The following is a 27576-nucleotide window of genomic DNA, read 5'->3' as shown; positions in this document are numbered from 1 at the left end:
CCCATGCATTTAAAAGATGGGCAGTATTCATTTTTTGTTTTGTTATATTTTATTTAACAATATTTACTCTATCGATTAGTTGTTAAATGAATTTAGCAAAAAGACCGCGCCGTAGTGTGTTTCGGAGAAAATACAAGATAAAACAAATAAAAACGGTGTAGTATTTACATCGAACTATGATATGTAGATTTATATTAATTTTCTCATATGCTTTATTAATACCGATAACGATAATCAGATAATTTAATATACTCCGTAGAAATGTAAGTTATTCATATTTGTAACCATTAATCTAGGTAATTTTATCAAAGGCCTCAGGTCATAAGAAAGTCAGTATAAGAGGCTACCGTAAAATTTCTTTTCAATGTAAACCGTTCAATTTTTTTTATAGGTATAACCGGCAATAAAAAATATGTATACTTTAAAAATATCTTTATGATATGTACATTAAACAGTGCATTTTCAACACTGAATCCGTTCTCGTGTCTTTCCCGTATACGAATAAATTAACTTTTATAGGATTCAGGTTTTGAGAATGCTCGCGCTCGCGTTATCAAGTCAGAATTTATCTGCTGTAGTGATGGTATAAAGTTGAGCTCAAACAAATAATGAGAAGTCTTTGAGAATTTTAAAAACTTATTATAAGATTTTGATCGCATTTCACGGTGCTTTCTCGACTACCAAGTCAAATTCATCTATCTCTCGGAAAGTGTTGTTGACGCTCTTAACCCACTCTTCAATTTTCTTGTTTTCAACCTGTGCAACTTTGGTCAATTTCTGCCTCTTCTTTTTCTTGCGAGTCGGGTTCTCAACGTCATTCTCAAATTCGTCGTCTTCCTCCGCCTCTGAAGACCAATAACGTACACGTTCTCTCTTCTTTGCGTAGGATCTTCTAGGAGGCTGAGGACAGTAGAAATTTGTACATGTTTTTTGTTAATTTATTCAGTCACATGTTTGGGATTTGAAAGAAATTATGATAAAATTGAGGAAACACCGTACCTTTGTAAAATGAACGGGTTCCATGTCTGCAAACAACGAAATTTCAGCATCCAGCGATTTGTCAGTTTCTTGCCCTTGCACGCTTTCAGAGAGTACATCGAACGTGTCAGTGAATTTAACAGTATTAGAGGCATCGGTTGGCCTCACGTCAGCTTCCTGGTTTCTCGAATCTTTGATTGCATTTATGTCCAACTCTGTTTTCCTTTCCTTGTCATTTTTAGTTTCTACATTATCAATCTTCGTCTCTTTTCTCGGGTACAGAGTGTTCTTAATTTCCCCCAGAGATATCCTGGCCGTTTTTACCGATGAACCCTTTTCCGTAGACAAGACTCTACCCCTGGGACGTTCAAATACTTTTTTGACAGGGGTTCTGTCCTGTTTATTGTCAAATTTAATAGGGGTCACTTGAGTGCTGGAATAATCGTCCTCAAACCCAAAACAATTTTCAATTTCGACTGGTCGTGGAATTTTCAGGGTTTGTTCACTGATTGCTGGCGTAGCAATGGAATCCCCAAATATGCCGTGGCTTGTATTTATTGTCGTGCTTTCGGGCATCTCGTCCATGTTAAGAAAGGAGTTAAGCTTTGACTGCTTCAAGAATTTCGCATCTTCTCCGAGTGGCAAATTCTCGTCATCATGTGTGACGGATCGAAGAACCTCTTGATTTTTTCTCCTCAAGCCACTTCCTACCATTATCTTATTATTTTTAGACGGCGACTTGTAGAGTCTGTCGCCGAAACCTGTGTTCACTTTGTTTTCAGCACGATTTGACGATTGGGTGAAGGGCCTTGTTCCTCCAAGTCTGGATGCATCGCTTGATATATTTGGGCCAGCCTGAATATTCTCTGCATTCAATGTTCTGAGCCCCAAAGGTTTCACTGCCTTGCTTTCGCCCTGCCTACTCACAGGGCTCGTACTGCTTCTGGTAGGCTCGACATTTTCCCTGTTCTCGTTATTTTCCAAGATCCTGTGAATCCGCCTGAATTCTACACTCGAAGATGTGGATGTGATCCGCCGGGGTTGCGGCGTACTTTGCACCATTCGTTTAATACTGAACAACTCGTTTGTAGTCGGTGGTCGCCACGGACTAGCAGGGTCAAAGTGATCCGTCTCATTCTTTATTGGCGACAATGATTTGTTCAGCAAAGAGTGGTTCATCATTTCTTGAGTTTGCAACGTAGGCCTCTGCCTAAAAACTGATATCGTAGACCTGAACGGGTTGAATTTTGTAGAGTTTTGCCCTGTTCTTGACAGATTTGACTTAAAGCTGACCTTTCTGTCCCCCGTTAGTTTTTCCACATGTGCTATTCTCAGCTGAGGACTTTTCAATGGTACATTCTTGCTCGTCGGCAAATCGCAAGGACCATCTTCAGTCACTGAAGTCGTTTTCTGTCCTTCTTCCTTAGTTTCCACAACAGTTCCACCAACTGGTAAGCTGACAACATTTCCCCCAACTTCGTCTTCCGGCGTTAGACTCTTGGAGGGCTCGGTGACCTTTGTCTGCTCTTTGAGTGGCTCCTGAAGTTTCTCAACAACGCTTTTGGCATCAGTTTTTTTCTTCTTAACAGTCGCTGCCTTCCTGCGAGCTCGTTTCTTTTTCCCCTTGTTGACTTTCTCCTTAGGATCATTGACGTCAAAGTCAAATTCATAAACGCTCTCCTTACCCTCGGAATCTTTATCTGTTGTTTTGACAGATTTATAAACAGGTGCCTTGTTGGTTCCTTTGTTAAAATCAATGTTCTCCAGCAATACAAAACTCTTTCTCTTGTCGGGGGAGATGCTTTTTGCCAAAACAGAAGCGTCGCAATAGTTTTTGACCTCCTTGCGTGGTCTGAGTTTACCACGCACAGAGGCCCGTGCGAAGGACTCCGACAGTGTGGGCTGTTTCATGGACGGCACAAACTCACTGGAATCGTCATTCTTAATTTGATTCAATCTCGTTGCTCGTTTTGGCATGGTTCTCTGCATTAGGCGCTTCTTAGGCGCAGCGCGCAGTGTTTTACTTTTAAAAAACTTATTCGGCACTTGGTTAGTCCCTGGCTTATTTGTGTCTCCCTTGTCGGACAAGATTTTTTCTTTCTTCTCCTGGCTGCGCGTGACTCTCGTGACGAGTATGTCATTTCGCGGCATTATCGAGCGACTAATTTAAGACCTGAGAATATAAAAATTTAGTTCGTAACGGGGAGTAAAAACTAATTTACATGGAGGACGGGAAGTTTGACGTGAGCAAAATCCGCGGGAGTAACGAGCACGGTACTACATATGCGTCAAAAAAACAAAGCATGGAGGATGTGCATAACCTACTTCGGTGATAAATTTGATCACTTGCAGTAGCTCCGAGGGGTGAAAGGAGACTTCTAATACTCATAACATAAGTCCACCACTGTATTTCCGTCGCAAATCACTGGTAATTCGGAAAATTCTTTTTCTTGATGTTTTATCCCTGCGTTACAGGTATACTTCTGACTTTGTCCGTTGCATTGGACGGATTTCACTGTATTTACGCACTTCATTTTTGACGCGCAGCGTACTTCGCACAGGTTCGGTCCTGTTCCGGTTTAGCCCGTTCCACCGTTTCGGTCCGCCAGCACACGGCGGGCTTATCAAAATTTGCAACCAAATTTGGGATAGATTTTCACGTATAAATCAAGGATAGAATAAACCACTTAAACCTGGATTTTCGTAACCATAATATGCTTAAATTTAATATTATTTTGAAGCCATTGAAAAATTCCATTTTTTGGACTGTTTTTCATTGAATTTTGCAGCTTGAGTTTTGCAATGAAAAATTTGAAAGAATTTTCATCTTTACTCTGTGGAGGTCGCGAATTCCAAAGTATAGTTTGTGCAGTGTAGTGTAGCCCACACGAAACTAAAAATGTGGCCAGAAATCGGTAAAATTCTTTACAACAATGTCGATTTACTTTTATGTATTAATAATTATAATGTATCCACAATATTTTACATAAAATATATATTACAATATGTGTTAATAAATAAAGAATAACTTCAATAATGATTATATTCCTATGTTTAATAGGTATTCAGTTAATGTAACTAACTTCAATCGAATGATGTTGTTACTATTATTACTATTTTTTTAAGTACATTATTATAACTTCCAGTTGCTTTGTATAAAACCTCAAGCTACACGATGATGTGAAATCCTAATATTTTATCAATTGTTGCTGTTTGTTGGCGTAACTTTTTTCCTTGATTCAAGATCAACCGTTACTAACAAATAGTCGTCTAGTCAATATAAAATTTAATTGACTTGCAAATTCTTAGCCATATGTTTATCATGCTCTAACCATATCTGTACAAAGAAGAGCAGTATTATTGATTTCAACTTTATTTAAACAATGCAAGATATTAAATTTATTCCGAATGTTTATTTTACGATGTTATTATGCTTAGATTTGTTTAATTTTTTTTTTTTTTTACAAACTGACGTTGGAGAACTGCTATCTAATTTTTAATTGCATCAGTAGCAGTTACAACGACAAAAATGAGGCATAAGAGTATTCGATATGTTGGAAAGAAATTACCACGGAACTAGAAAACAGAAATAAAGAAAAAAATTGTAGAGACTAGGCAATGGCTATGATATCTTTGATTAAGATTAAAACATCTAAAAATTCATGTATCAACTTGTTAACTTCTACATCTTCCTATCTATTGACGGCTAGAAATTAGTACTGGAACAGCTGACGAGTTTGAGCTGTCGAAATAACTCAAGTAACAATTCATATGATTCATAATTCGCAGCACGTTCAACACGCCTCATCACGCTACAAAGTGTACAGGATATAACTTTAAAATACTTGATACGCAACAAACATGTAGTATGAATTAAGGGTAAAATTAAATTCTCGTGTTTAATTTCGCTCGAACCAGTAAACAAGGTAGGATTGATGGCGAATTACTATTATTACTATTATTATTATTATTATCAATACCGACGTTATTGAAACAATAGGTCAAGATCACAGGAATTAAAAAAACGGAGTAGATATTTTTTTTTTAAATCGGAATGTCTTGGAATATTTCCCATGTTTTTACGCAGCACGGTTCATCTATATTTTTATAGTATTTATACCGAAATTTTTTTTTCCTTTATCATTCATTTACATATAGGTAATAGGGAAGAACGAAACGAGAACCATAGGTATGTGTGTTTTGTGTTATTTTTTTCTTCACTTCTTAAATCTTTTTATTTGGTCTGAACGCAAGTTTGAAAGGATATAGCAGGAGCGTATACACTTTTTCCTCTTCTATCGATTGATGGCAAATGCATTGTGAATATTTACCCATATTCGCGAATTCCTTGTCAATCGCACGTGTTTCTGTTTGTTTTTGGTTTATTTTTATTTTCGTGTTGACAATTACTTATCCAATTTTCCTTTCAAACTATCGTTCAGACCGACGTTACTCAGCCGGGCATTTTTCGATTAATCATAGCACCGAGATCCTGTACGATTTGCTTTTGCTCCGGGTTATACATCAACGTTCTAGCACTGAGGAACGACAGGTCGGGCAGCTGTTTCAACACTTTAACAGTCTCTTGCCTGACGGTCATAGGCCTGCCGAACCTATCCGTGACGATATGCTCCAGCTGAACTGCGTTGTCTCTTTGATTCGCCAATGATTTTCTACTATTTTCTAATTTACATGATTCTACCTTGCTAGATTCTCCTTGTCCTATCGACTCGTTCCTACTTCCTGGCAACAAATTGTTTCGACCTAACAACGACTTGGCGGGGATCTGTGCGGATGTTCGTCCCGAAGGCTTTTGTGTTCCCTGCTTCGCCCTTGAACCGTTATCAGCTTCCATTCTTCTGCTCCAGTCGGCGAGGCTCGGTCCGGGCAAGGGTTCAATTATTTTAGCTTGCTGAAGCAACTTAGACGGCTTCAAAGGACTGTGGAAAGGATCAGAGGAATGATGTTGACTCGTTTTCTGCACCGTCGGCTGATCTGTTCCATCTATCAAAAATGCGAAACAGACGTGAATATCGGTAGAAAAGTAAAAAAATAAAAAAAAAAAAAAAACATACACCTTTATCAATGGAGAACGGTAATGCGACTCTTAGTTACACAAACGATTTTTAAAGCCTTGTCATTTATATTTTAAGCTACTCGCGTGTATTTTCTAAACAAGCGCAAACCAAGTGCTGGGAAATGTATCTGTAACTTGTTCTTTTTGTATGTGTGACGCTAGGTTAACACTTACAGTAGTATATGGAGCTCCTGGTACAAGCGGCGTGACGGTGATAGGATTCGGAGTGTATAGAGCAGTGAGGCGTCAGGAGGGGATCAAAAGGGCACAATAAATCCAGTGGGAGAAGGGCAGACAGCCCTCTGCCTGTGTGTACGGCGGCAAAATTTTTGTGAATAAATAAACAAACAGGGGTCAGGGAAGCCAGGCATTATGTACAGAGGTTTTAAAACAGAGAGATGAGGGGATAGGAAAGCACAGGACGGGTAGAAAATCAACAACAAACTTTCGTTAATAAATTATTTACAATGAAAGATTGACAATCGCTTACTTCTCACTGAAACACCGTTGATAGAATTTGTTCTATCTATTGCCGTTATAACATGCATGGAAAGCGATTAGACGAAATATTCAGCTTGTGCAAGCGATTTATCTTTCTATTAACAAATAATCGACATATATGATTTTCACGACTCACTTGCATCCAGTGGATTCACCAGGCCGGAACTGTTCCAATCAAACTGGGCGGCAGGAACTTCCTGCACAGATAATTGACAAGATATTGATTTAGCAGTGGCAGACTGTTTAGACTGGGCTGATAGATGTTCTTTATTGAATTAGAATTGGTTTACAAAGCTGCTTACTTCCGAGGTCGGTGAACTCTGCGGCTTTCCATTCGACGATGACGACGGCTGCTGCACATCGCTAGAAGCTTTTACGGGCTCCAACGGCGTGAAGCCCAGATTGGCAGCAAATCTTGGAATGTTGTGGTTCCATCTTGGGCCAAAGAGCTGAAACATTTCAATGTTTACGTTTCGTTAGATCGACAAGTGCGCTTTAAGCTCTGGTGTTGATTAAGGTGTTTCTGAATTCTTATACTTACTATGTTCCTTGAGTCAATGCCGAGCGCACTGAGCAGAACATTATTGCTAGCGCTATTCGACCAGTGATAAGCAAGGGCGCTGGTCTCCTCGATGCTCTTTACACTCTGCCAAACCTTGTCAGACTTTTGAATGAGACCATTCAATTCCGTATCCTCGATTTTCGGCACGATAGGAAACATGTTTGTAATTATATCTTCTATTTTGTTCGCCGCCTGGAAAGATAAGAGAAATGGTTCAAGTATGGAGCACGTTGTCAAAAATTAGAAACGCGAATTTCCGGCTCACATTTTTATTCTCAATTTTGGCAATCGATTCCCGGAAACCAATATCAGGCGTTTGGAATTCAGCCGGCGGAGACTTGAACTCGCCAAAGTTTTCAAAGTCCCCGAAATCCTCGAACTTTGCGTCCTCGGGCTGATTTTCCACGGCCGAACTCCGCTCAGGAACTTCAGTCACCGTTGCGGGTACAGGGGCACTTGAAAAGTCGGCAAAGTCGTCAAAATCCCCAAAATCATCGTCTCCCTGATTACTACTGACTAGCTGCACATCCGCCTTGACTTCCCGGGTCGTTTCCACATCTCTCGTTCCAAAAACAGACTTGAAATGATCCTCGTTTCTCTCCAAATTTTGCCGCTTGTTTTCATTCACTGAATTATCTTGGCATTGTGGTATTCTATCCTCAGAATGAGAATACCCGGCAAAAGTAGAAACTTCGTCAAAGCTCTGATGATTTTTCTCCATAATTGCATCGCTTGGCAATGATGACTCAGATATGCTACCCTCCAATACACCGCTCTCGTTTTCCTCAGCATATAAATTCGCCATCGAATCACCGACCCTCGACTCTTTGCCGTTTCTCTCTTCCTCAGTCTCTAAACTTTCAACACCAAATCTAACCTCAAGCTGTTCATCCTCGTTGCCAATAGCTACAGCGCTTGTATCTACAGAGAAAAGGGCCAAACTACGTTCAAATACGGGATCTGAGTCGTTTTCTTCCTTAGGGAGTTCATCGGACGAAATAAATTGAGTAAAATTATCCTCCCCATAACCAGTTTTCTCGTTACAAACAACTTGGGGATGTTCTTCTAATTTTTCAATGTCTTCTTTGAGACCAGGTGGATTGTATACCGTGATTAGATTACCCTTAGCAAGATTTTGAGGCAGCGAGGGATCCTTGGAATTGCTGTACCTGTAAAAAGCGTTGTCCATCTTTTGTGCGACTTCGGAAAAACACCTCAGATCACCAAGGTCAAGACTGAGAGGTTCGACATCCTCACTGATTTCTAAATTATTTGACAAATCATCCCTCTCACTGCCAGTCTTTGGGCTATCGACCAAGTTGCTCTCGCAGCTATCAGTTGACTCATTTCTCGTGAGATCAGCATTGCTCTTGTCGATTGTCCGTGGAACAACGTTGCTTCCGTTGCCAAAGAAGCCGATATCATCATTCCCTCCTACTTCGCCCCTAGGATTCTCACTGCTCTCGCCGAGTCTCCCATTCTTTGCGCCTAAATCATTGGCCGCCGCAATATCGGCACTTTCATTCACGGTCAAGATCTCATCTTCCAAATGAAGCTCTGCGCCGTGCTTCACTTTCGCCGTGGGAAACCCGTTCAGCTTTGGAGACACAGTTTGGGAAGGTATCGGTGTCGCCGTTGGGGTCACTCGCTTTGCCGGTGAATCTGAGGCGACGGAAAGGCCTGTGACATAGTTAAGTATGATTATGGGAACATAAAAAGCAAAAATTTGGTAGCAAAAATTGTCGGAAGTACGTTCGAAAACAACAGAGAGAATCCTCGACTTACCGTCAATGCCTCCAGCTGTGAAATCCCCGAATTCGTCGTCGTCGTAGTCACCGACGTTGTCGAGAGGCGGGGGAGTAGAGCTGACGAGTGGTGGGAAGGCCATGACGAATTAATCCTCTGCAAAAAAGTTGGACTATGATGTTCGGGTGGATGACGAGTCACCGTTTATCGGCCGCGATCGCATCAACGGTACGGAATTAAGATTACCGCGAGATCCGTTTAGTAAGCAGGTATTCCCTCAGGTTGAGGTTAGGTTAGGTTGGATTAAGTTAGGTTAAACCAGGTTAGCCTCGATGGAAGATCTCCGTGCTATTCAGTCAGTCGGTCAGTCGTGAATTATAAAAATACTCGAGCCAAGTATCGCGAGAGGACGTCGGGACGTCGATCGATCGCGTAGCCGACTTCGAAACTCTTTTTGCGAAAGGTTTTTAGGTTACGTCGATGACGAGTAACAAAAGGAGTAATAAAAGCAAAGGCTTCGTCGAGGCGGTGTCGAAATTCACGTACTTACCTACCTTTCCGAACACCACCTTGCGTCTCGCCAGGTCTCGCCACACGTCACTTGGTTTGTTTATCCTTCATCTTAACTGACTTAACTCCTAGTTATCACAAGGGTCGCTCCGTTCTCTCGCTGAAGACTCTCTCTTTCTCTTTCTCTCGTTCCTTCTTTCCCTCTTTCTTTTCTTCTTTCTTTCTTTCTCTCTCTCTCTCTCTCTCTCTCCCTCTCCCTCGGCGACCGAACCTAGCAGCCTCGATTTTCACCTTGAAACTCACGATCAGTCCGCCTCGCTCTGTTTAAAAACCGTACCGATCAATTTGCCGACGCGATATTAATTAATATGCCTACAAAGGCACCAGACTACAGTACATCTACGCGAATTCCGATCTTCCACGCGCAACTCCTACGCGCATATAATGCCAGCTGTGCGAAGTGACAACTGTCATCGCGACATGCGTGACATATGCTCGACTGGCCTCTATCTCAAAGATTTAATACAGATAACTTATCGCGTGGCATTAATTCCATTGACTATTATTGTCTGCGTACACCTTGATTACATCGCAATATCTTAAAATGCATATTTACTTACGCAATCAACGAGTGAATGGAATAAACGACGAATGATTGGGTGAAGTGGTACGAAAAAAAACTTTATTTCAGAGTCTGGATAATCTGTAGCTATGAAATATCACACAACTTCGTGTTTAGGAACATGTTGTGTTCTTCGATGTTTACGCATGTCACCCTTCTGCCTGAAGCATCTTCCGCACACGTCACATGCATGAGGTTTTTCTCCTGTATGTATTTTAATATGATTATTGAGAGCCTCGGTTCTGGTGAACGCCTTTTCGCAGTAGTGACATTTGTACCTCCTATCTCCTCTGTGAATCAGCCGGTGTTGATAAAACACGGAACCTGTAAAAAAGAACAATCCATTATATAGATCGCATTTCAAGACAAGATCAATTGACTTAGCTGAGAATAAATCAGATTACCTGTGAGAAAAGCTTTGTGGCAAACGTCACACTTGAACGGTCTCTCCCTGGTGTGTTTCTTCCTCGTATGGTCGGCCAGGTCAGGTTTTATTGTGAATCTTTGATCGCAATACTCGCAAGCGTAGGGTTTCACCCCCATGTGGAATCTCTTGTGCGTCCACATGTGACTAGACTGGGTATAGCTTTTTCCACAGATGTTGCAGACATAGGGCCTGAGTCCGCTGTGACGCCTTTTATGAGCATTGAGGGAATTGGCCGTGGGCAACAGGCTGCCGCATATATCGCATGGAAACTTGGAGCACTGCTCTCTGCCGTGTTCCTGGACCTCAGTCATCTTGTCGAACACACTGCCGCACAGTTCGCAGATAAACTTGAGATCCCCGCTCTCTGACCTCCTCGGTATGTAGTGGTGTCGCTTTTGCTTGTGCTTGTAGAGTAGCGAGAGTTCCTTCATGTCCTTACTGCAAATGTCGCACGAGAAGGCGATCGACACTTTGAAGATCCTTGGATGTTCCTTCCAGTGCAGAACCGCTTCCGCGTACGACTTGTAAACGGTCATGCACTGGTTACAGCTATATGGTTTTTCCACTGAATGTAAATTCTGGTGTGTTTTTAGGTTGTCCAAATCGGAGAAAAAACTGTTGCAGAATTCACAGTGGTACATTTTTGATGCGGTCAGCTCCTCGATTAGAGTTATTTTTTCATCGTGCGTTTTGTAGTGATTGTCGGCGTCGTCGCAGGTGGCAAACGCCTCGCCGCATTGAACGCACTTCCAGGTGGTCTGTGACTCCTCGATGACAACGCCGTGTCCCGCTATGTGTTTGTTCAACCTCGACTTCTGCGTGAAACTCTTCGCGCACTGACCGCATTTGTATGGTTTTTCGGGTAGGTGCGTCACAACGTGGCGTTTCAAGGTGTAGCCATCCGAGAAACCCTTGTTACAAACCTCGCAGATGTGAGGCCTCGTCTTTCCATCGACGCAAACGTGCGTTCTTAGCGCCAACTGGTTTTCAAACAGTTTGCCGCACTGTAGGCAGGATACGGTTGTCGCCTCGTAATGGTACCTCTTGTAGTGATAAAACAGCTTCAACTCCTTGCCAAACGTTATTTTGCAAATCTCGCAATAGAGAGCTTTGGCTCTGGCGTGAAACCTCATGTGGAAATTGAGTCTCTCCTCAAAAGTAAATGTAACCGAGCAGATCGCGCATTTGTAGGGTTTCGAGGTGCTCTGGACGTTTGGCTTACACTTGTGGCTGTCGAGGGTTTCTTTGGTGTGGTACAAATTCATGCAGGCTCCGCACTTGAGGTACTGCTGCCTGTTACCCAGGCACTGAAGCATTATCGAAGTTCCGCCAGATTCCCTCTCCGCCTTCAGTTCTTCGTACGCTCTCTCCTCGTCGCTGCTGTCCAGCACGATATCGCTGTCGTACAATTCCGCAGATATTGGGTCTGTCCGGTTAGGTGGACCTGTTGTCATTCGTCCATTCAAGCACAGCGGACACGACTTCTCGTCGCACAATATCTCGTTCGTTATTAGTTCCGGAATTTCAAAACGCTGCTTCTCTCGCAACATCATCAACAGTGTTTCCTCCGCCTTTATACACTGAGTGTCAAAGTCGTTGCAGTACATTATCTTCTCCGCGCAATCCAGGCACACTTGCTTAGGTAGCGGATCGGTCCTGCGAATCTGAAATGTCAAGGATGACTAATTTTTGGCACAATGAATTCCATTCTAGGATAGAATGTCATTTGTTATTTGATTTTTCAAGACATTTGCCTCGTTACATTGAAGAAAAACAGTTGTTTATACTTTGTGTTCTAAAACAATGATTCGGAATAACTTCAAATTTCGCAGACCTTTATGCTAAGGCAGGTGTTCATTTTGTGTGCCAATTTCATCGATTCACCAATTTCCGAGTATATGTATATGGGATCGATAGCTCTGCCTGCGCACAGTCTGCACAGCAAATTAGCAGTATCTCCTCCTGGGCCGATACTATCTTCAATTTCCATCATCTCGTTAGAGGATACTGGATCGTCCTGGGACCAAATTATTGATCCGTCCAAATCGTCCATCTCGTCGTCGTCGTTACTCAGCGTACTCACAGATTCCGCCTTCGACATCTGTAAAAAAGAAGAATGTTATTATCAAGTGACTTTTAGCACAACTGTGCAATTGATGATTGTAGATTATTAGATAAAGCTGTTTGGTTGAGTTGAAATTATATCAAAGCATCTTTTGATGAACTATAACAGTTTCGTTACCCGTGAGAAAAGAGAAAAAACTCGATAAATACCGACTGCTTTTCACTCTTAGGAGAATCTGTTTTGAAATTATTGGTAAGAGCAGATTACCTTGTCCTTGGAAAGTTGTCAGAGTCTCAAGTCTCTTTCATGGCAAACTAAATGCAATACCTGAAATGAAATTTCTGCTGCTCCCAAGATCCAGCTTCTTTGGTTTATCGACTAAAGCAATGTTTCATTTATTTTTCAAACACGCCGCCACGGCAACAAGAACAATGCAACGTAGTCCCATTCTCTTTTTTTTCATTTCTTCTCTCTCTAACAACAAAAGACATTCTAGTACACGTTGGCGATCACAGTCACTGGAAATAAGAACACCCTTCTTTGCAGTTGGTGTTAGATGTGGTTTTATACAGTGAAAAAAAGTCTGTAACTTATAGATATAAATATGTATGTACGGGTACTTGCAAAAAAATATTCTCATCTTCGTCTCTCATCAGCTGTTCATTATGACAATATTTCGGGCAGTCTTATCTCATTTCAGAATGCACAGTTGTCTACAGCCGCGCATACCCGTCGCAAGATTGATCCTCGTTTTATTTATCTTTGCCTTGGTACGAGGTTGCATTAGAATGTTAATTTCAATTGGAGAATTTGGAGTGTAAAGCTTAATCGATGTAAAAGTTCTGCACAGAATATACCATGTTCTCCAGAATCGAACCATTTCCTGCGTCTTGCAAGGCATATTCAGTTTCAATTATCCTTTTTTCTCTATACTTTGCTTCTGGAATGTTATTGATTACGAACACAATTCACTTGACCGTATCAAGACTCTACCAGATATCCATACTTTGGTATAAGATCAGACTTAAAATCGAGAACCTCCTCCTGAGCCTTACGACAGTTCACGGCCATCGTCTCATTTAGACAATATCACATAGATGTTACCGACAAGGATGAAGTAATTCCTGAAATCAATTTGGCTGACGTGTCTTTGACGAACATTTACTTTGTATTAGCGTTTATTGCCCTCGTAAAAAGTTCCACTTTGATCGTAACTATCCCAATATTCATTCCTGTAACTAATTACTAAAAAAGAATGTAATTTCGGTCCACGGATTTTACCATTTTTTTTCGAATCAATGTAACATCTTGTCTGCGAGTCAATTTGACTTCAGAAAAAATATTTTGACAAAATCTGGAAGAACATTAGTGATTCCAAACCAACAATAGATGCGTTTTTGGATTTGGCGAAATCTTTTGATATCATTAATCACGAAGAGGTACTTGAAAAAATAGAATTATATGGGATCAGAGGAATTACTGCTCAAAAATTCATTCATATTTATCTAACTAATTGTGAACAAATCGTTAGTCAGTGTGTCTATTTACGATTTCTGTTTTCAAAAAGGTTCATGTTTTCGCAGAGCAATTCCCCCTCTCACACTTATTATATAGCTAAACCCTGGGTTTTATGAAAGTTGGCGCCTGTGAACTTAAGCTTTTGTGTACTTTTGATGCGAGATTTGATACTTGGGAATTACAGCTGTTTGGAATTGGATGATCTGCCAGTCCTGTTCAGCGCCGTAGGCTGCTACTGGATTGGCCGAATCGCAATAGCAAATTCCCCATCACACGCAGCAAACGTTTCAATTGCAGATTTTCATGAGGAATACATTAGTAGCATACGGGGCGATAGTCCTGCGTCATCCTGTATACTCAAAAATTGGTAATATGGCATAAAAATATGGATTTTCTATGTGTTGGATAATCTATTTAATATTTTAATGAAAGGCAATTTGTGTTAGTGGAATGTATGTACTGTCAATCTTTGGACTTTGAAACCATTGACGAAAGTATTCTTTTGAGGCAGGTCTTTTCTCACTTTACCATTGAAGTGGTTAAAATACGCGAAGTTGGTTTGGAGCTTGAAAACGTCATTGTCAGAACACGTATTGTATTTTATCACCATAAATAATTTCAGGTTGTGGAAGAAAATCATCAATATTTTTGACTCGAGAGGATCATTATCTTCCTCCTTATTATTACCAGATATTTGGTGAAGCGTTGCTGAGAGTTGGATTGGGTTTCTATGACAAGTGGATGATCAATCTAATACCAGAACTTCACTTGGATGATCCTCCTTTCAGCCTAAACAGGTAGGACGAAACGTGATGATTAAAAGCTGATAATTAGAATAGTTTGCGGTGCCATTTCAGAATTACAGAATTAGTCTAGTTTTGCTGAATAAATATCCTCTGCGTTGCCTATTAGCAGCTTATTATTACCTTACCGAAGCACAGTCCCCATTCATTTTCTCCATTTGCAGAGTAAACTACAAGCAGTGAAGAATGAGCAATGATTGTCAACTGAGGAGCAATGAATGATAACTTTGGAGCAATGGAGGGTGTTTATAGAGCAAGTGGTAATATTTATCACTTTTTTCGGATTCTTATCCTTTTACACGGAACACGAGTTCGGATCCAATGCTGCGCATCTGGACTCTGGAATCAGAACCATTGGTTTTTTCTGGAGATTTTAGAGAATTATAATGGGGTAAAGTGAAAAATTGAGCGATAAGTGAACGCCAACTGGATAGCAGCCGGAAGTTGGAGAAGACTGTCGCTTTGGGCGAATAAAAATATTTTCATCTCAGGAACCAGTTCAAATTTACCGGTGATCAACACGAGCGAGAAAATAATTCCGCTCATTTATCATACTTTTCTGCAAAACTATAAGAGTGAAACTACCAGCATTAGTAAATGATTGGGAACCCCGGAGAGATTGAAAGCAATTGTCTCTTGGACCAAATTACCGTGTGTTGTGGCGGATACAATTTCGAATTTGCCGCCCGTCGACATAACCTACAAATCATATGCTATGTCTTTCCCACTTGCCTGGATAATTAGGCAGGAGCAAATTGCTAAATTGTACGTATGCTTATCAACCACAGAAAAACAATCACGAGCATAGCCAAGTTCGGCTGAATTATCATTTTTTTCGACACCGATACGAGTTCACATCAAATTCAGTGGTTCGAATCAGCCGACCCCCGAACCTTCAATGCGGAACGAGTGGGCGTCGCTTTTCCCATTTTTCTCAGAAATTGTAAAGGAGTAAATAACGAAACTAGTCGACAATTTTCAAGTAATAACGGAGCAGCGAGGAGCAATTCGTTGCCGTGCCCAATTATAATGTTTTTTATCGGATACATAAGTTTGAAGTGCTGCTACCTGACCCCTCATCGCGCGACGAGTATGTGTCGTTTTTCCGAGTTTTCTTGGAAATTGTGAGGGAGCAAATGAGGAAATTGCGATATTATTGATCAGAAATCGAAAAGGAATCGGAAGCAATTGTTACTTGGAGCGAATCGAAATATTCCTAATCCATATAAAATTTCGAATCGGCCGCCCGTCTGCGTAACCTAAGCAGAGCGTCGGTTTTCAACAGTTTTTTCGATAATTAGGCAGGGGCAAATGTTTAAAGGTTAGGATCCTCATAAACAATAAATTAAACAATAAACGCAACATAACCCATGAACGTCGAATCTAACCTTAGAATACGTGTCAATCAGACAAGTCATTATTTCCACGGTATCTATCTTAAGGTTAGATTCGACGGTCGTGGGTTATGTTATGTTTATTGAGATTGTGTTTGTTTCGCGCTCGGCCGACTGTAGGGCTGCAGATTTCTCTGTGTAGCCAACATAACTGGTGTAAAAAATTAGCCGTCTCAGATTCATTGTCCCCAAGTGTACACGTTTGCTTGCTCTGCTGTTTGGATGAATGAACTTCAAGCACTAATAAAAACTTTTACTCATCTCTGTGTTGCTGCTACTTTTTACAGCCCATGAAATCCCAGCTTTAGGGGTATGAACTTTTCTGCTATGCCTACTGGTAACGCTGACAAGCGGGCACGCATAGAGATATATAGGTATATGCATTGATAATGTGTGTGCAAAATGTGCACGAAACGAATACCTATACAGACCGGAGGTGACGTGTACAATGCATCCATACATGTAGTTGAACCACCGTCGAGCGACGTCGCGACTTGTAAATGGCTGCCAACTCATCGCGATGTTAATACACGTCGGAAGTATTTGATACATTCCTTCAGACTGTCTACACGTGAGGTGTGAGAAGAAAGAAGTATTCTCGTTAACCATTTTGTGCGTATTTATTAAATCTGTAAAAGAATATTTCCCGTGGTAAACGAATACAGAATGGCGGGCAAGACTCTCGTCGCCGTTGCGCTTCTCTCCCTTTTCGCAAACGTACGGGCGATTATGTTCTACTTAGAGCCCAACGCCGAGAAGTGTTTGAGGGAAGAAGTTCAGGCCAACGTTCTTGTCTCCGGTGAATACGAGGTTTCTGAAGCTACTGGACAGACTGCTAATTTCATCGTAAGTTACGCCAGGCCTCGGGTCAGCCGAGAAAGCTTCGCTACGCTGCGGTTAGAAATTCGGGGTTATAGGTTATGTTGTAGCCAAGTCTGTCCGTCCCCAATATGCTTCGTTGGCTGCGATATTTGCGCACCGTTTTTTCTTGTCACATATACATATCTCGATACCGCTTTACCTTCATTTCTTTCACCCAGGTAACCGACTCCAAAGGACACACACTTTCCAAAAAGGAAGATATTTCACGTGGAAAGTTTTCCTTCGTCACCGAAACCTTCGACACCTTCCAAATATGCTTCACATCTCATGTTCCCCCTCGTAAGTGTGCCATTTTTCTTATCTCATTATCATCTTGTCACAGTTCGAACTACGGGAGCTGCCGTCCGATGCCGATTTCACTTGGTGACATGTGTTAATCAATTTGGTTGCTACAGATATGCGAGGAATAAAGCAAGAAGTCGCGTTGAATATCAAGCGAGGGATTGAGGCGAAAAGCTACGAAGGGGTGAGTGGCAAATCTGACTCAGTAGTATCGGTATTCTGTTGCAAAGAAACAAGACGCTGCATTTCACATATTTATTAGATTTTAATCTCTTTGACGATCGAAACTTATTACTATTCTCTCTTTTGTCTGCATATATATACCCTATACGGCTTGAACTCTGGCGAAACAGGCGGTAAAGTCACATAAAATAATTTGCTTCAAGTACAGTTTCACGTGTATAATTAATAACCCAACTTATACCAATTTTGATTTGTGCCTCGTTGATTCATTAACATGTTTTCTTGATTATAAAATTGAATGATAGGTTGCTTGTTTTGTTAATTTTTCTTGTTTCTTCATTTCCCTTATTTATCTTTGATCTTATGTTGACATAGTTGTCACGTAGATGAGCAAAAATTACTGATTGTGAGAACAGAAGAGAAACACATCACAGCGCTTTACCTGAAATTTTAATTTTCTCCATAGATTGGCGAAGCAGCCAAGCTTAAACCTATGGAAGTGGAGCTGAAGCGTCTTGAGGATTTATCCGAATCCATTGTTCAGGCCTTTTCCTGGATGCGCAAAAACGAGGAAGAGATGAGAGACACAAATGGTGGGCATTTTTTTTACTCTCCTTCCTTTCATTTGCATGCTCGTTAATTGAAAAATGCAGAATTGCCACTGATTCGATATCACTTTCTCATCACTTTCTTTTTCGTATCATTACAGAGTCGACTAACAGTAGAGTATTGTACTTCAGCATATTCTCAATGTGTTGTCTCCTGGGTCTGGCGACCTGGCAGGTTCTCTATTTGCGGCGTTTTTTCAAAGCGAAGAAACTGATCGAGTAGATGAAAAGAATGAGAATGACGTACAAATAAAAATAATCCTTCGCAAATTGAAATGGGAACGAATGTAATAAGCCTCAAGGCTGCAAGAATTCAATCGGGTGATTGCATGGAAAATCTTTTACGCTCGGCACCATTCGTTGTACCTTAATTATATATTGTACATACATACAATTATTAAGTAACGCCGCTGAAACAATGTTTGGCAAAACAGCTATACTGAAAGTTTTGTATTTTGAAAATAGAAAAGAAGGGGAAAAAACAAACAAACAAGAAACGTATGCAAAAAGCTGAAAAAAAATTTGAAGCATATTTACTGAAATAAGTATAAAACAATGAACGGTAAACGATTATTTATTTATACGTTAAACAATATTTCACATAGGAATCATCGACAACCTACTTCGTGTGTATTCACACAGATGTAGACATAAATACATACATTATCGGTAATATACAATGTATGGTTTTTTTTTTTTTTTTTGTTAAAGAGTAAAAATGAAATCCGGGAACACCTTATGTGTTGTTTTAGATTTACGGCCTATCTATTTCACCTATGTTTCGTTGACCTAAATTGATTTTATTCAAAAAATAAACGAAACCGCGGTGTCATGAGGAAGCACGTGACTTGTGAGTGACGTCATTGGAAGATGGCCGTTCTCGGGTGAAAATGAGTAGAAAAGGTTGCTTTTCGACTCTAAAACGGGTTACGAGCTATCTGAAATTGGTGTAATTTCCGAAAGTGGAGTGGAGAAAAAATAACCTACAAACTTGATTCTGCGACAATCATTGAAAGTGAATCGACATGTCGGAAGATTGGCAAAGCGTGGTTACAGCCAGAGACCGTGATTGTTTGGGTTGTAGGTTAGTAAGCGGGGGCGGATTGATCGGTGCCGGTATTTACGTCGCTTACCATTCGAAACAATTTAACAAAACTACTGGAAAATCAGTGATGTTCTCCTTTGCGGCCGGTTCGTATCATTAATATTGTTCCCTGCTCCCGACATATCATCATTGTGAAGCTAATGGCTGTTTTTATTTTTTCAGTATTAGCCGGTCTCGGGACTGCTAGAATCATGAAATTGCCGCCGTTCGATAGTTTCGGAAACGCCTGACTGTACAGGGAATTCGAATCTGGAAGGACGTGAACATTTTTTAACGATGAAATAAAATTGCGACGAACAAAGTCGACCCTTTCCGTATTTGAGGAATAAAACATGTTCGAAGACTCGAGGATTTCGTTTCTATTTTTCCACAACAAATTATCCCTTTGGGTGAGACGAATTCTTATACTTTTAGTAATCAGATGGTAGAAGTAGCCTTTTTCCTGTTGATTCCATTGAATATCTTTATCAAGTTTCGAAACTTTTCTGATATACGATCGGATACGAAAATAAAAATTCAGTTTTCGAAAAACTGTGACTGGCCGGTTACCGACGGCATCAACGTCGACGTCTCCAAATTGTTAATGTAAAATTCCGCTGGAGGCGCTGCGTGCAGTGATAAAATTTTGAGATACCAACGCGTCGTCGTTTCTAGAACAAATCGTGCAATCGTGGTTCAAAATTGAGTGCAGGAAGTGAAACGTTGCGTTTTAATGACGCGGCGAATTCCGATCACCGTCATTCTCGAATTTCTACGAATTAATCCCACGTACAATTCCCGTTTAGCGTTGTAAATGCTATAAATTGCGTGGTCTTATTCATTCACGGGTTTTCGGCGATGACACAGTTTATCGATAAAGTTTCGAGGACAAGGACGTGGCCCAGCTAGCTGGCGAATCGCTAACAACGAGAGTGTGCAGGTAGTAAAAATTGGCGAACAATCGACAAATTATATCTCGAATTCAACGAAGCGTGAAAACAGTAACGATCCACCGTGAAATATCCGACGACAATGGAGTTTCCAAACTTGGGTGAACATTGCTCCGAAAAAACCTGCAACCGTCTCCAGTTTCTGCCCCTGAAGTGCGACGCCTGCGAGGCGATATTCTGCACGGATCACATATCCTACACCGGTCACGCGTGTCCAAGTGCCTATAAGAAGGACGTTCAAGTGCCTGTATGTCCGCTCTGCAACGCCCCAGTGCCTTCGAAGCGATCCGATCCACCCGATCTCGCGGTAAGTCTGCATATAGACAACGACTGTCAGGCAGATCGTGCCAAAAGCAGGAGGAAAGTCTTCACCAACAAGTGTACGTCCAAGGGCTGCAAAATCAAGGAAATCGTCGCGGTCAAATGCGGGGACTGCGGGAAAAACTTTTGCTTGAAACACCGGCATCCCTGCGATCACGCTTGTGTGGGAAAAGAGGAAACCATGCGTCAGCGGAGGGTTGAAGCTCTTAACAAACAGGCCGAGAGTCGAGTCCCACAGAATAATCAAAATGCCAATTCTAGCCTGTTTACGAATCTTCAAGGAACTATCAGCGAGGACGAAGCCTTGGCCAGGGCCTTACAAGCCTCTCTTCAAGATGAAGAAAATACCGGGAGGATCGAGTCTTGTCAAGAGGAAGAGATTCCACCCGGGAACAAAGGCAGATGCAGGCTCTCTTAGTTCTTTTATAATTTATAAACACGATATAACGGTGACGGCAACGAAGAACAGACGTGTTGAAATCCTGGTGGAATTACTTGTCAACTGCTGAAGATGCGTTAAATGTTTTTTTTTTTTTTTTTTTATCTTTTCTAGAATTAGGCATCAAATATCAATTAGTAGGCGGGTTCTTACGAGCTATGGATGATCAAAAAACTGGACGTTTTCAAAATCCTATTCTATAATTGAGCCTATTACGGGAGGAAACTGAATTTCTGTCTTTTTTCACATTAAACTAAGCTTTAGTTTTATAAATCCAAATATATGAGAATTTGAAAGAAATATTGAACTATGTATCTTTCATACAAGCTTTTTTTTTCGTCAGTTGCTCTTAAGTCGTTTACATTCACTTTAAATTTTAAATCAAGTCTCCTCAACTATTATACATAAACATATCCTTATTAGTTATTCTATCCAATCACGAATTCTATTTCACCAAGTCTAGTTATAATCGCAATGATGTAACAAATTAAGATTTCTGATCGCTGTCTAGTGATTAATTAATTACGCAATTTTTTGTAAATAATTTAAAAATAATCTATATACACATTGCGAAAAATCACGTTCCAAACTGCCTCTGTACATTCGTCATGATAAATAGTTACTACCAGCTTTATTGTAACACAAAAAAGAAGAAACGGTGTTATGAAACGAGTAAAAAGTTCTTTACTTGCAAATTTTCCTCTACTCTTATCCATACAATAAATATTTATTATAAACATATTGTGAAATCTGAGTTATATTCTTATCCATTAAACTTAGGTTTCAAAGAATTCCTCACATCTAAGTTCATTCGATATCAATACAAGCAAGTAAAAAAAGACAATCAACGAATGTAATGCGATTGTATATTATAATTATTTATTAGTTTTGACCTATCGTTACATTCCATTATTCAAATACGCCTAACATATGACGAATCAATTTGTCTATAAATAGCAGTACTTGGTTCATTGTTAGAAATTGATATCAATTATTGTTATCAAACAATATTAGCCAATGAACGTCAGCAAAATTTTTAACATCCCATTCGTGTGTGTAAATGTGCAATGGGAATCGTAATGACTAACTGTTTATCTTCCAACTTTTCCAAGCTTCGTATCAGTCCTTGGATTTGCAGTGATATTTTGAACACTGACAATTGTTTCATTTATTCGTGTTTGAAGGTCCCTCAAATCCTGAATGTACAGCAATCTCAAGATTTTTGCCGCATTATTCAGAACTGGATCTCCCATATTGAATCCCAACTCAGCTTCCAATATCGGAAACTCTTTTCCCTTTAACACTATCGATTTTGGATTTAATAAAGCTTCTGCATTCAGTCTCTTGCAAACTATCTTACTGCACGCTTGCAGAGTTACAAGGTGATCTGAATGTCGAGGAATGCAAAGTAGCTTTCGTAATTCTTCGATTCCGTTCTTAAACTCTGCACTGTGAACTTTAATCATCGAAAATAGAATTAAAAAATGTGAATACCGGTATTTGTCATGTTCGTAAGTTCAAAAAGTTTTGTCTGAAATATAATACTCACAGTCCAGATTGTCTAACGGGTTTGATGATTTTATGTTGGGTGCTACCGGTTTATTCATATCTTTCAAACTCTTGCCTGTTATCGGTTGATACTTTTTATCTGCAATAGTTTGAATTGAATGAAACTCAAATTTTCGTAAGTGCCTGAAAATAGAATTCAGTAGTACCCAAACAAACATGGTACGGTTCTTACAGTTATCCTCGAACTCCAGTTTGATGGCAAACCCGATCAACCATTCGAGCTGATCCACGGGCTGGGTAGTTATCGGACAAGCGACGTCCTCGCAATATCTCTTGAACGTTTCGGGCCAACTGGTTGAATTTATATCTCTGATATCCTTTCGATCTTCAATTTTGTAGTGACGTATCTTTTGGTCTTCGAGCCAGACGACCAGTTTGCGAAAGTGTTGTGGGTCTAAAGACGATATTATTGAAATTTCAGAAAAATTGTTATCGCTCTTGTGAGAGACCGGAGGTTAAATTTTTGTATGTGTACCGGCTAACCGGTTGCGACTCACCATTCGCGTTTATCTTATCCCGGTCTATGTAATCTAGCGCTTTTAATTTTCTCTTAAACATTTTATAAGTGGAAAATTACGCGGTTATAATTTATTTACAATTCTTATTTAACGGCAAGACAAAGTACACCTGAAAGTCAGTGCTATACCGCAATTATCGACGGAGTAAACATTGTAAGGAAGTGAACGCCAAAGAGTATGTGAAGGCATGAAATTCACTCAACACACCGCGAACGAGTCGATAGTTGGGATCGTGACTTGTTAGAAGTTTTCGACTGTAAAATATGGCGCGTTTTCACGCATGTCCCTGGATACACTTGTGAGTCGTTATTCTAAGGCAATGAATCGAGTTCATGCCAAGGCAGCTGGCAGCAGCGCCCCGATCAACGGTTTCAAACTTTGAAACGAGAAAAGCGTTATTCAACGCCGAAGGCGGTGCAAAAACGGGCAAAACAGCGGGAGCAAGCAACGATAGCGGGAAAAGAGACGGGTGACAGATTTTAATTAGCCGTCAAATAATTGTGATCCGTCAGTGAAAATTGTCGTCGGTTATCGCGGATCGGTTCAACGCTGTCTACGACGTTCCTGTGGTTCTGGAAAGGTAAACATGGTGCGGAAGAGGAAGCACAGCAGCGACGAGAGCGGCATGCCGGCACCCCAACGACAATTCCAACGCCTCACTCGAAAGCGTAAGCAATAAGCATGTCAATATTTACACGCGCCGTTAGATTGCCCTCTCAAATCGGACGGCGAGAAATGGAAAGAGTTCCTCGCCATCCCTAACCAATGGATCGTCTCCGTTAAAATTTCAGATCAGCGGACACTTATCGACGATGACAACGAGAATGCGGAAGCTTCGCCGGCGGCGATGTCGAACACCTCCTCAAAGACTATGAAAACACCGTCAACCGCATCGGGACGCAATCGAAAAAGTACAAATAAACGTCTTACTTTCCTTCAGTGTTTTATCTTGTACAGCTGTATCTCATCATATGATTGTCCAACTTTTGATAATAGGGTGACCGAACTTGGCACTGTTGTTTATTTAATCTTGCATTAAAAGGGGAAAGGACAATCAGTCAATCAGAAATTATCCTCATACAACTTTTGTGATTAAGATCAAAGTATTTTGAAAACAAGTTTGTGCTATTTTCCATGATTATAATATTAATACCGTTCTTCCTATATAATTTAAATATATTACTGTTCTGTTGCAGGTGCCTTGCCAGAGAACGCAGGCAACACTGCTGTGTCGACTAGTAAGATGAATTTGTCGCTTGTCACAACGTTCGGTTCAGGATGTCCAGCATATTAAAGGATCTGAGAATCTCAGAGAATTCAATAATTGTTTACTCGCTGGACAGCCTGAAGCTTTATTTCTTATATCGAGTGAGAATATCTTTCATACCTGATTTACAAAACTTTCAGGAAGCCGTAGACGGAAGCCTACAAAAAGCTCGAGCGATTCCGATAGTGAGAACAAGGCTGAGTCGCCGATTGGACAATTGAAACTTGACAAAGTTAATACTTTGCAAGAGCCGGAGATAGCAAATCGTCCATTAAGGTCGAGGTTGCGGAAAGAAATGAATGACAACATTAGCGGAACATCCGTGGCGGAATTAAAACCGCAGCAGCGTAACGTAACGGATAGAAAAAAACGGGTATTGGCTGTGGCAGACAACACGTTGACTGAAAATTGGCTGGTTCCAATCGAAACCCCTGTAAAGTTAACTAGGTTACAAGCGAAGACCTTTTCGGCGAAAAAAAAACCTGATCCTAGCTACCACAGTAAATTGCCAGGGCAAAGTGACGAAATTCAGGATGCAGATGAGAATAAAAATCGAGAGGAATATCGAAAAGTTAAAGAGACATCAAGGAAATCGTTTTCGAAGGAACAGGAACAGAGTTTGCCGCTCAGCGTTGTCCCTATCGACACAGTAACGCCTGAGAGCAGTCCGATGTTAGTTACCTTGACACCGCACAGGTCTTCCAAAACGCCAAAAAAATCCCCGCTCAACATCGGCTCACCCAAGACGCACTCTTACTCACCGTTACGGCTTTCCAAGACACCGAGGAAGCTGCCGATAACTGTCGAATCGCCCGCAACTTCGGACAAGTCGAGTGTTTCCATAGGACAAACTGTTCAAGAAACACAGACCACTAGTATGCAGGTGGATTGCAATAATCCCTTTGTTGCGCTGATGGATTTCAGAAAGGAACTGAGCGACCAACCTTCTGTGTCACCAAAAGTGTCAAAAAGCCGCAAAACCTCAGCCCTTAAAACGCCATCCAAAAGGTTGCCCACTCCCGCTTCCAAAGTCCGTAAATCTCCTGTGAAAACACCCGCCGCGTTGCAGAAAAGTGGTCTGCTGGTTAGAGGCAGAATCTCAACACCGGTTAATGTGAAACGATCCAGCCTTTCCCAGCCGGAAAGTCCAAGGCGGCCAAAATCCACCGCAAAAAAACGCTCGCCGATAACGTCATCTGGAACTCCACTGCGACCAATTCCAGTATCGAAGGAAGCGGCAGCCGCCATTGCCACTTCGTCACCTTTCGGTGTCCCTCCAAACAAAATTAAGGCTTTACTGGAGTTGGCTGAGACTTCTCCAACAACGACTCCTCGGAGTCGGATAAGGCGCTCCTTGAATCTTACTTCTGATTTTATAACGTTTTCTTCTGGCTCCACGAGCAGCCCCATGATAACGCCACAGAGAATATCTCAAGTTATGGAAAACAAGAAGGAATCCAGACCGAGCGATGATGAATCCCTTGGACTAATCGCCATGAGCGATGACATGTTTGATGATAGTTCTAAAGCCAAGGATGGCACCTACGAGTTATCTGTGGAATTGACTCTCAAACAGAAAGAAAAAAACGCAGAGAAGATCAGCGAATCGGGAGAAAAGGATGCAACGTATGAACTGGCTGAGCCCAAGACGCCTAGTCTACAGAAGTCAAGAAAACGTTCGTTTTCTGCTATGGAGCCAAGCAATTGTACTCCAGATGCAAAGAAACGCTGCCGTGTTCGTTTTGCCAGCCCAGCTCAGAAAACCAGCACCTCATCGCCTGCCCTTGGTACCAGTTCAGTCAGAAAATCTGTACGCACTGTACAGACGCCCGCCAGGCACAGGATTGGAGTTGTCCAATCGGCCCGGCGCTCTAGAGGCAGTGTTGGCATGGATAGTCAACACAGGAGATCCCGGTCTCTGACCAAAGGAAATGAGATCAATCAACAGCTGAGAAGCAGTAACAAGCGAAGGTCCAACTCAGCTTCAAATTTATTGAACAAAACTCCTAAATTCAATCAAACCATTCAGGATTCCATTAACAGACTCAGTAGACCCCGGCAACCAGGTGTTTCTACGTCAAAAACAGGTAAACGGTATATCAAATTACATCCGTTTTAGATAGACGTTATCGATGCTTTAATTCACCACAATTATTGATTTTGGTTTTCAGAAGCTAAGGTACCTGCTCCTAGAAGAATACCTAATTTTGCACAAATCCATCAGAAGAAATTTGCACAAATGGAATCTCTCGTCGATGTCAAGGAACGTGTCGCCAAGAGGCACGTCGAGTTCAGTACGGTGTCTTCTGCTCGGACTTTCCAACGTGAGTATCAAATGCAGATGTAAGAGTTGAAAATAATATTTTTGTCGCGATTGAATATCACTACAACTACAAATCAATCCAATGGATTTTTTTCCTAAATACATCTTTAGCTCTTGTATCGGACTTCCAACCACTGCCAAGCACACCAAAGCCTGCACCTACCACCCAGCAGAGTGAAGGCTACAACAGATTCGGATTCAAGTTAAGAAAAGTTGAAGCCCGGACAGCAATCAAGAAGAATCCTCCATCAAGTGCTGTGAGGTTAGTACAAAAATTTCGGTGCTTTCTTATTCTGTGAGAAAAGTGAAGTCTTATTTGCTTTATTTTATTCGTTTTGCCTTTATTTTTGGTTTCAAGGAATAAAAATATCCAGGACAAAAATCGATCAATTTTGCAAGGGGTGCGAACCAATCGGCGTTTTGAGCTTCAGATGAAATCGCGTAACTTACATTAGTAGAGAAATGAGTGTCAATGAAATCTAAGAAGAAGACGAAGGAAGAAAAAGGTGATGAAATGGGACCAACCAAAAAAAAGAAGGAAAGATGGAAAAAATCTCAAACAATTATTGAGCATGTATTATACTTAAATATTTTATTGCTTAGACAGTATGTACAGTATGAAATGGTTTTTATTTGAGTTTTTATAATATTATTATTGTTAATATTATTATACGGAATTCCTTCAGCATTATAAGTGCGTTCATGGCGTTCACTTGCGTTTTCAAATCTGAAGTAGCGATGGGATTTTCTCTTTTCAAGTTACAAACTAAGGAATTCTGTATTTATACTACAATATAAGTAATACTCAAATAATTCATAAATAGTTCGTTAAGTTCCAAACGTTTACTGTATGCGGAAAGTATTTTTTTATTTCGGTTCTTTTTTAAACTACCGGACCTTGTCAGAATAAAAGAGGTGAATAGTTGCTTGTATCCCGTTGGCCAGTT

At 40.9% G+C, this 27576-nt stretch overlaps 7 protein-coding genes and 1 long non-coding RNA gene across 19 annotated transcripts; 4 read left to right on the top strand and 4 right to left on the bottom strand.

Annotated features, from left to right (window-relative positions):
• Window positions 1-143: 143 nt before the first annotated feature.
• Window positions 144-3523, bottom strand: LOC124223788 (uncharacterized). Of its 2 annotated transcripts, XM_046636062.2 has the most exons (3): window positions 3304-3523; window positions 1000-3151; window positions 144-900 (listed from the first exon to the last, which is right to left on the bottom strand). In XM_046636062.2, the coding sequence occupies exons 2-3, from the start codon at window positions 3127-3129 to the stop codon at window positions 661-663; spliced, it is 2370 nt and encodes a 789-aa protein (XP_046492018.1). In that variant the 5' UTR covers window positions 3130-3151; window positions 3304-3523; the 3' UTR covers window positions 144-660. The 2 variants fall into 2 exon arrangements, with proteins under 2 accessions (XP_046492018.1, XP_046492019.1); XM_046636063.2 differs by lacking the exon at window positions 3304-3523 and having other exon boundaries at window positions 1000-3294.
• Window positions 3524-3918: 395 nt separating this feature from the next.
• Window positions 3919-9840, bottom strand: Afti (aftiphilin). Of its 6 annotated transcripts, XM_046636059.2 has the most exons (9): window positions 9415-9840; window positions 8904-9020; window positions 8241-8798; window positions 7384-8039; window positions 7098-7310; window positions 6859-7005; window positions 6693-6753; window positions 6230-6361; window positions 3919-5982 (listed from the first exon to the last, which is right to left on the bottom strand). In XM_046636059.2, the coding sequence occupies exons 2-9, from the start codon at window positions 9004-9006 to the stop codon at window positions 5432-5434; spliced, it is 2421 nt and encodes an 806-aa protein (XP_046492015.1). In that variant the 5' UTR covers window positions 9007-9020; window positions 9415-9840; the 3' UTR covers window positions 3919-5431. The 6 variants fall into 6 exon arrangements, with proteins under 6 accessions (XP_046492015.1, XP_046492011.1, XP_046492009.1 ...); XM_046636055.2 differs by having other exon boundaries at window positions 7384-8798; window positions 9411-9840; XM_046636053.2 differs by having other exon boundaries at window positions 7384-8798.
• Window positions 9653-14815, top strand: LOC138191229 (uncharacterized). Its single transcript, XR_011177593.1, has 3 exons — window positions 9653-10041; window positions 14191-14373; window positions 14629-14815. It is a non-coding gene; the product is annotated as an uncharacterized lncRNA (long non-coding RNA).
• On the bottom strand, window positions 10035-16555 carry LOC124223790 (zinc finger protein 665). 3 transcript variants are annotated; one of them, XM_046636067.2, is made up of 6 exons: window positions 14933-16555; window positions 14694-14795; window positions 12816-14355; window positions 12258-12524; window positions 10401-12087; window positions 10035-10320 (listed from the first exon to the last, which is right to left on the bottom strand). In XM_046636067.2, the coding sequence occupies exons 4-6, from the start codon at window positions 12522-12524 to the stop codon at window positions 10094-10096; spliced, it is 2181 nt and encodes a 726-aa protein (XP_046492023.1). In that variant the 5' UTR covers window positions 12816-14355; window positions 14694-14795; window positions 14933-16555; the 3' UTR covers window positions 10035-10093. The 3 variants fall into 3 exon arrangements, with proteins under 3 accessions (XP_046492023.1, XP_046492022.1, XP_068993755.1); XM_046636066.2 differs by lacking the exon at window positions 14933-16555 and having other exon boundaries at window positions 12756-14355; window positions 14694-14820; XM_069137654.1 differs by lacking the exon at window positions 14933-16555 and having other exon boundaries at window positions 14694-14820.
• Window positions 16556-16625: 70 nt separating this feature from the next.
• On the top strand, window positions 16626-19609 carry bai (transmembrane emp24 domain-containing protein bai). 4 transcript variants are annotated; one of them, XM_069137657.1, is made up of 7 exons: window positions 16626-16779; window positions 16869-17049; window positions 17244-17364; window positions 17481-17551; window positions 18017-18143; window positions 18260-18377; window positions 19426-19609. In XM_069137657.1, exons 2-7 carry the CDS (start codon window positions 16870-16872, stop codon window positions 19448-19450), a joined length of 642 nt encoding a protein of 213 aa, XP_068993758.1. In that variant the 5' UTR covers window positions 16626-16779; window position 16869; the 3' UTR covers window positions 19451-19609. The 4 variants fall into 4 exon arrangements, with proteins under 4 accessions (XP_068993758.1, XP_046492076.1, XP_046492074.1 ...); XM_046636118.2 differs by having other exon boundaries at window positions 16665-17049; XM_046636120.2 differs by lacking the exon at window positions 18260-18377 and having other exon boundaries at window positions 16664-17049.
• A 126-nt stretch (window positions 19610-19735) lies between these two features.
• On the top strand, window positions 19736-21693 carry LOC138190293 (AN1-type zinc finger protein 2A). Its single transcript, XM_069137656.1, has one exon. The coding sequence runs from the start codon at window positions 20275-20277 to the stop codon at window positions 20929-20931; it is 657 nt and encodes a 218-aa protein (XP_068993757.1). The 5' UTR covers window positions 19736-20274; the 3' UTR covers window positions 20932-21693.
• Window positions 21296-23209, bottom strand: LOC124223811 (RNA transcription, translation and transport factor protein). Its single transcript, XM_046636110.2, has 4 exons — window positions 23019-23209; window positions 22694-22915; window positions 22502-22600; window positions 21296-22408 (listed from the first exon to the last, which is right to left on the bottom strand). The coding sequence occupies exons 1-4, from the start codon at window positions 23077-23079 to the stop codon at window positions 22044-22046; spliced, it is 747 nt and encodes a 248-aa protein (XP_046492066.1). The 5' UTR covers window positions 23080-23209; the 3' UTR covers window positions 21296-22043.
• LOC124223787 (histone H3.v1-like) lies at window positions 22910-27561 on the top strand. The gene is made up of 7 exons (XM_046636061.2): window positions 22910-23707; window positions 23831-23950; window positions 24236-24277; window positions 24447-26393; window positions 26478-26630; window positions 26741-26891; window positions 26988-27561. Exons 1-7 carry the CDS (start codon window positions 23626-23628, stop codon window positions 27082-27084), a joined length of 2592 nt encoding a protein of 863 aa, XP_046492017.1. The 5' UTR covers window positions 22910-23625; the 3' UTR covers window positions 27085-27561.
• Window positions 27562-27576: the final 15 nt, after the last annotated feature.

This window comes from Neodiprion pinetum, chromosome 7 (assembly GCF_021155775.2).
Source record: "Neodiprion pinetum isolate iyNeoPine1 chromosome 7, iyNeoPine1.2, whole genome shotgun sequence".
In the NCBI taxonomy this organism is placed as follows: domain Eukaryota; kingdom Metazoa; phylum Arthropoda; class Insecta; order Hymenoptera; family Diprionidae; genus Neodiprion; species Neodiprion pinetum.
The sequence above is the reverse complement of the archived record's forward strand: the minus strand, read 5'-3'. Positions and strand labels throughout refer to the sequence as shown.

Coding starts and splice junctions, on each gene's coding strand:
- LOC124223788 (XM_046636062.2), bottom strand. CDS start 3,129: ATGCCGCGAAATGACATACTCGTCACGAGAGTCACGCGCAGCCAGGAG. Junction 901..999: donor AACCCGTTCATTTTACAAAG/GTACGGTGTTTC, acceptor TACTGTCCTCAG/CCTCCTAGAAGATCCTACGC.
- Afti (XM_046636055.2), bottom strand. CDS start 9,006: ATGGCCTTCCCACCACTCGTCAGCTCTACTCCCCCGCCTCTCGACAAC. Junction 7,311..7,383: donor CCAAAATTGAGAATAAAAAT/GTGAGCCGGAAA, acceptor TTATCTTTCCAG/GCGGCGAACAAAATAGAAGA. Junction 5,983..6,229: donor CAGGAGCTCCATATACTACT/GTAAGTGTTAAC, acceptor CATTTTTGATAG/ATGGAACAGATCAGCCGACG.
- LOC124223790 (XM_046636067.2), bottom strand. CDS start 12,524: ATGTCGAAGGCGGAATCTGTGAGTACGCTGAGTAACGACGACGACGAG. Junction 12,088..12,257: donor ACACCTGCCTTAGCATAAAG/GTCTGCGAAATT, acceptor TTGACATTTCAG/ATTCGCAGGACCGATCCGCT. Junction 10,321..10,400: donor CCACAAAGCTTTTCTCACAG/GTAATCTGATTT, acceptor TCTTTTTTACAG/GTTCCGTGTTTTATCAACAC.
- bai (XM_069137657.1), top strand. CDS start 16,870: ATGGCGGGCAAGACTCTCGTCGCCGTTGCGCTTCTCTCCCTTTTCGCA. Junction 17,050..17,243: donor GACAGACTGCTAATTTCATC/GTAAGTTACGCC, acceptor TCTTTCACCCAG/GTAACCGACTCCAAAGGACA. Junction 17,552..18,016: donor AGGCGAAAAGCTACGAAGGG/GTGAGTGGCAAA, acceptor TTTTCTCCATAG/ATTGGCGAAGCAGCCAAGCT.
- LOC138190293 (XM_069137656.1), top strand. CDS start 20,275: ATGGAGTTTCCAAACTTGGGTGAACATTGCTCCGAAAAAACCTGCAAC.
- LOC124223811 (XM_046636110.2), bottom strand. CDS start 23,079: ATGTTTAAGAGAAAATTAAAAGCGCTAGATTACATAGACCGGGATAAG. Junction 22,601..22,693: donor ACTGGAGTTCGAGGATAACT/GTAAGAACCGTA, acceptor AAACTATTGCAG/ATAAAAAGTATCAACCGATA. Junction 22,409..22,501: donor CCCGTTAGACAATCTGGACT/GTGAGTATTATA, acceptor CGATGATTAAAG/TTCACAGTGCAGAGTTTAAG.
- LOC124223787 (XM_046636061.2), top strand. CDS start 23,626: ATGGTGCGGAAGAGGAAGCACAGCAGCGACGAGAGCGGCATGCCGGCA. Junction 23,708..23,830: donor CCAACGCCTCACTCGAAAGC/GTAAGCAATAAG, acceptor TTAAAATTTCAG/ATCAGCGGACACTTATCGAC. Junction 23,951..24,235: donor ATCGGGACGCAATCGAAAAA/GTACAAATAAAC, acceptor GTTCTGTTGCAG/GTGCCTTGCCAGAGAACGCA.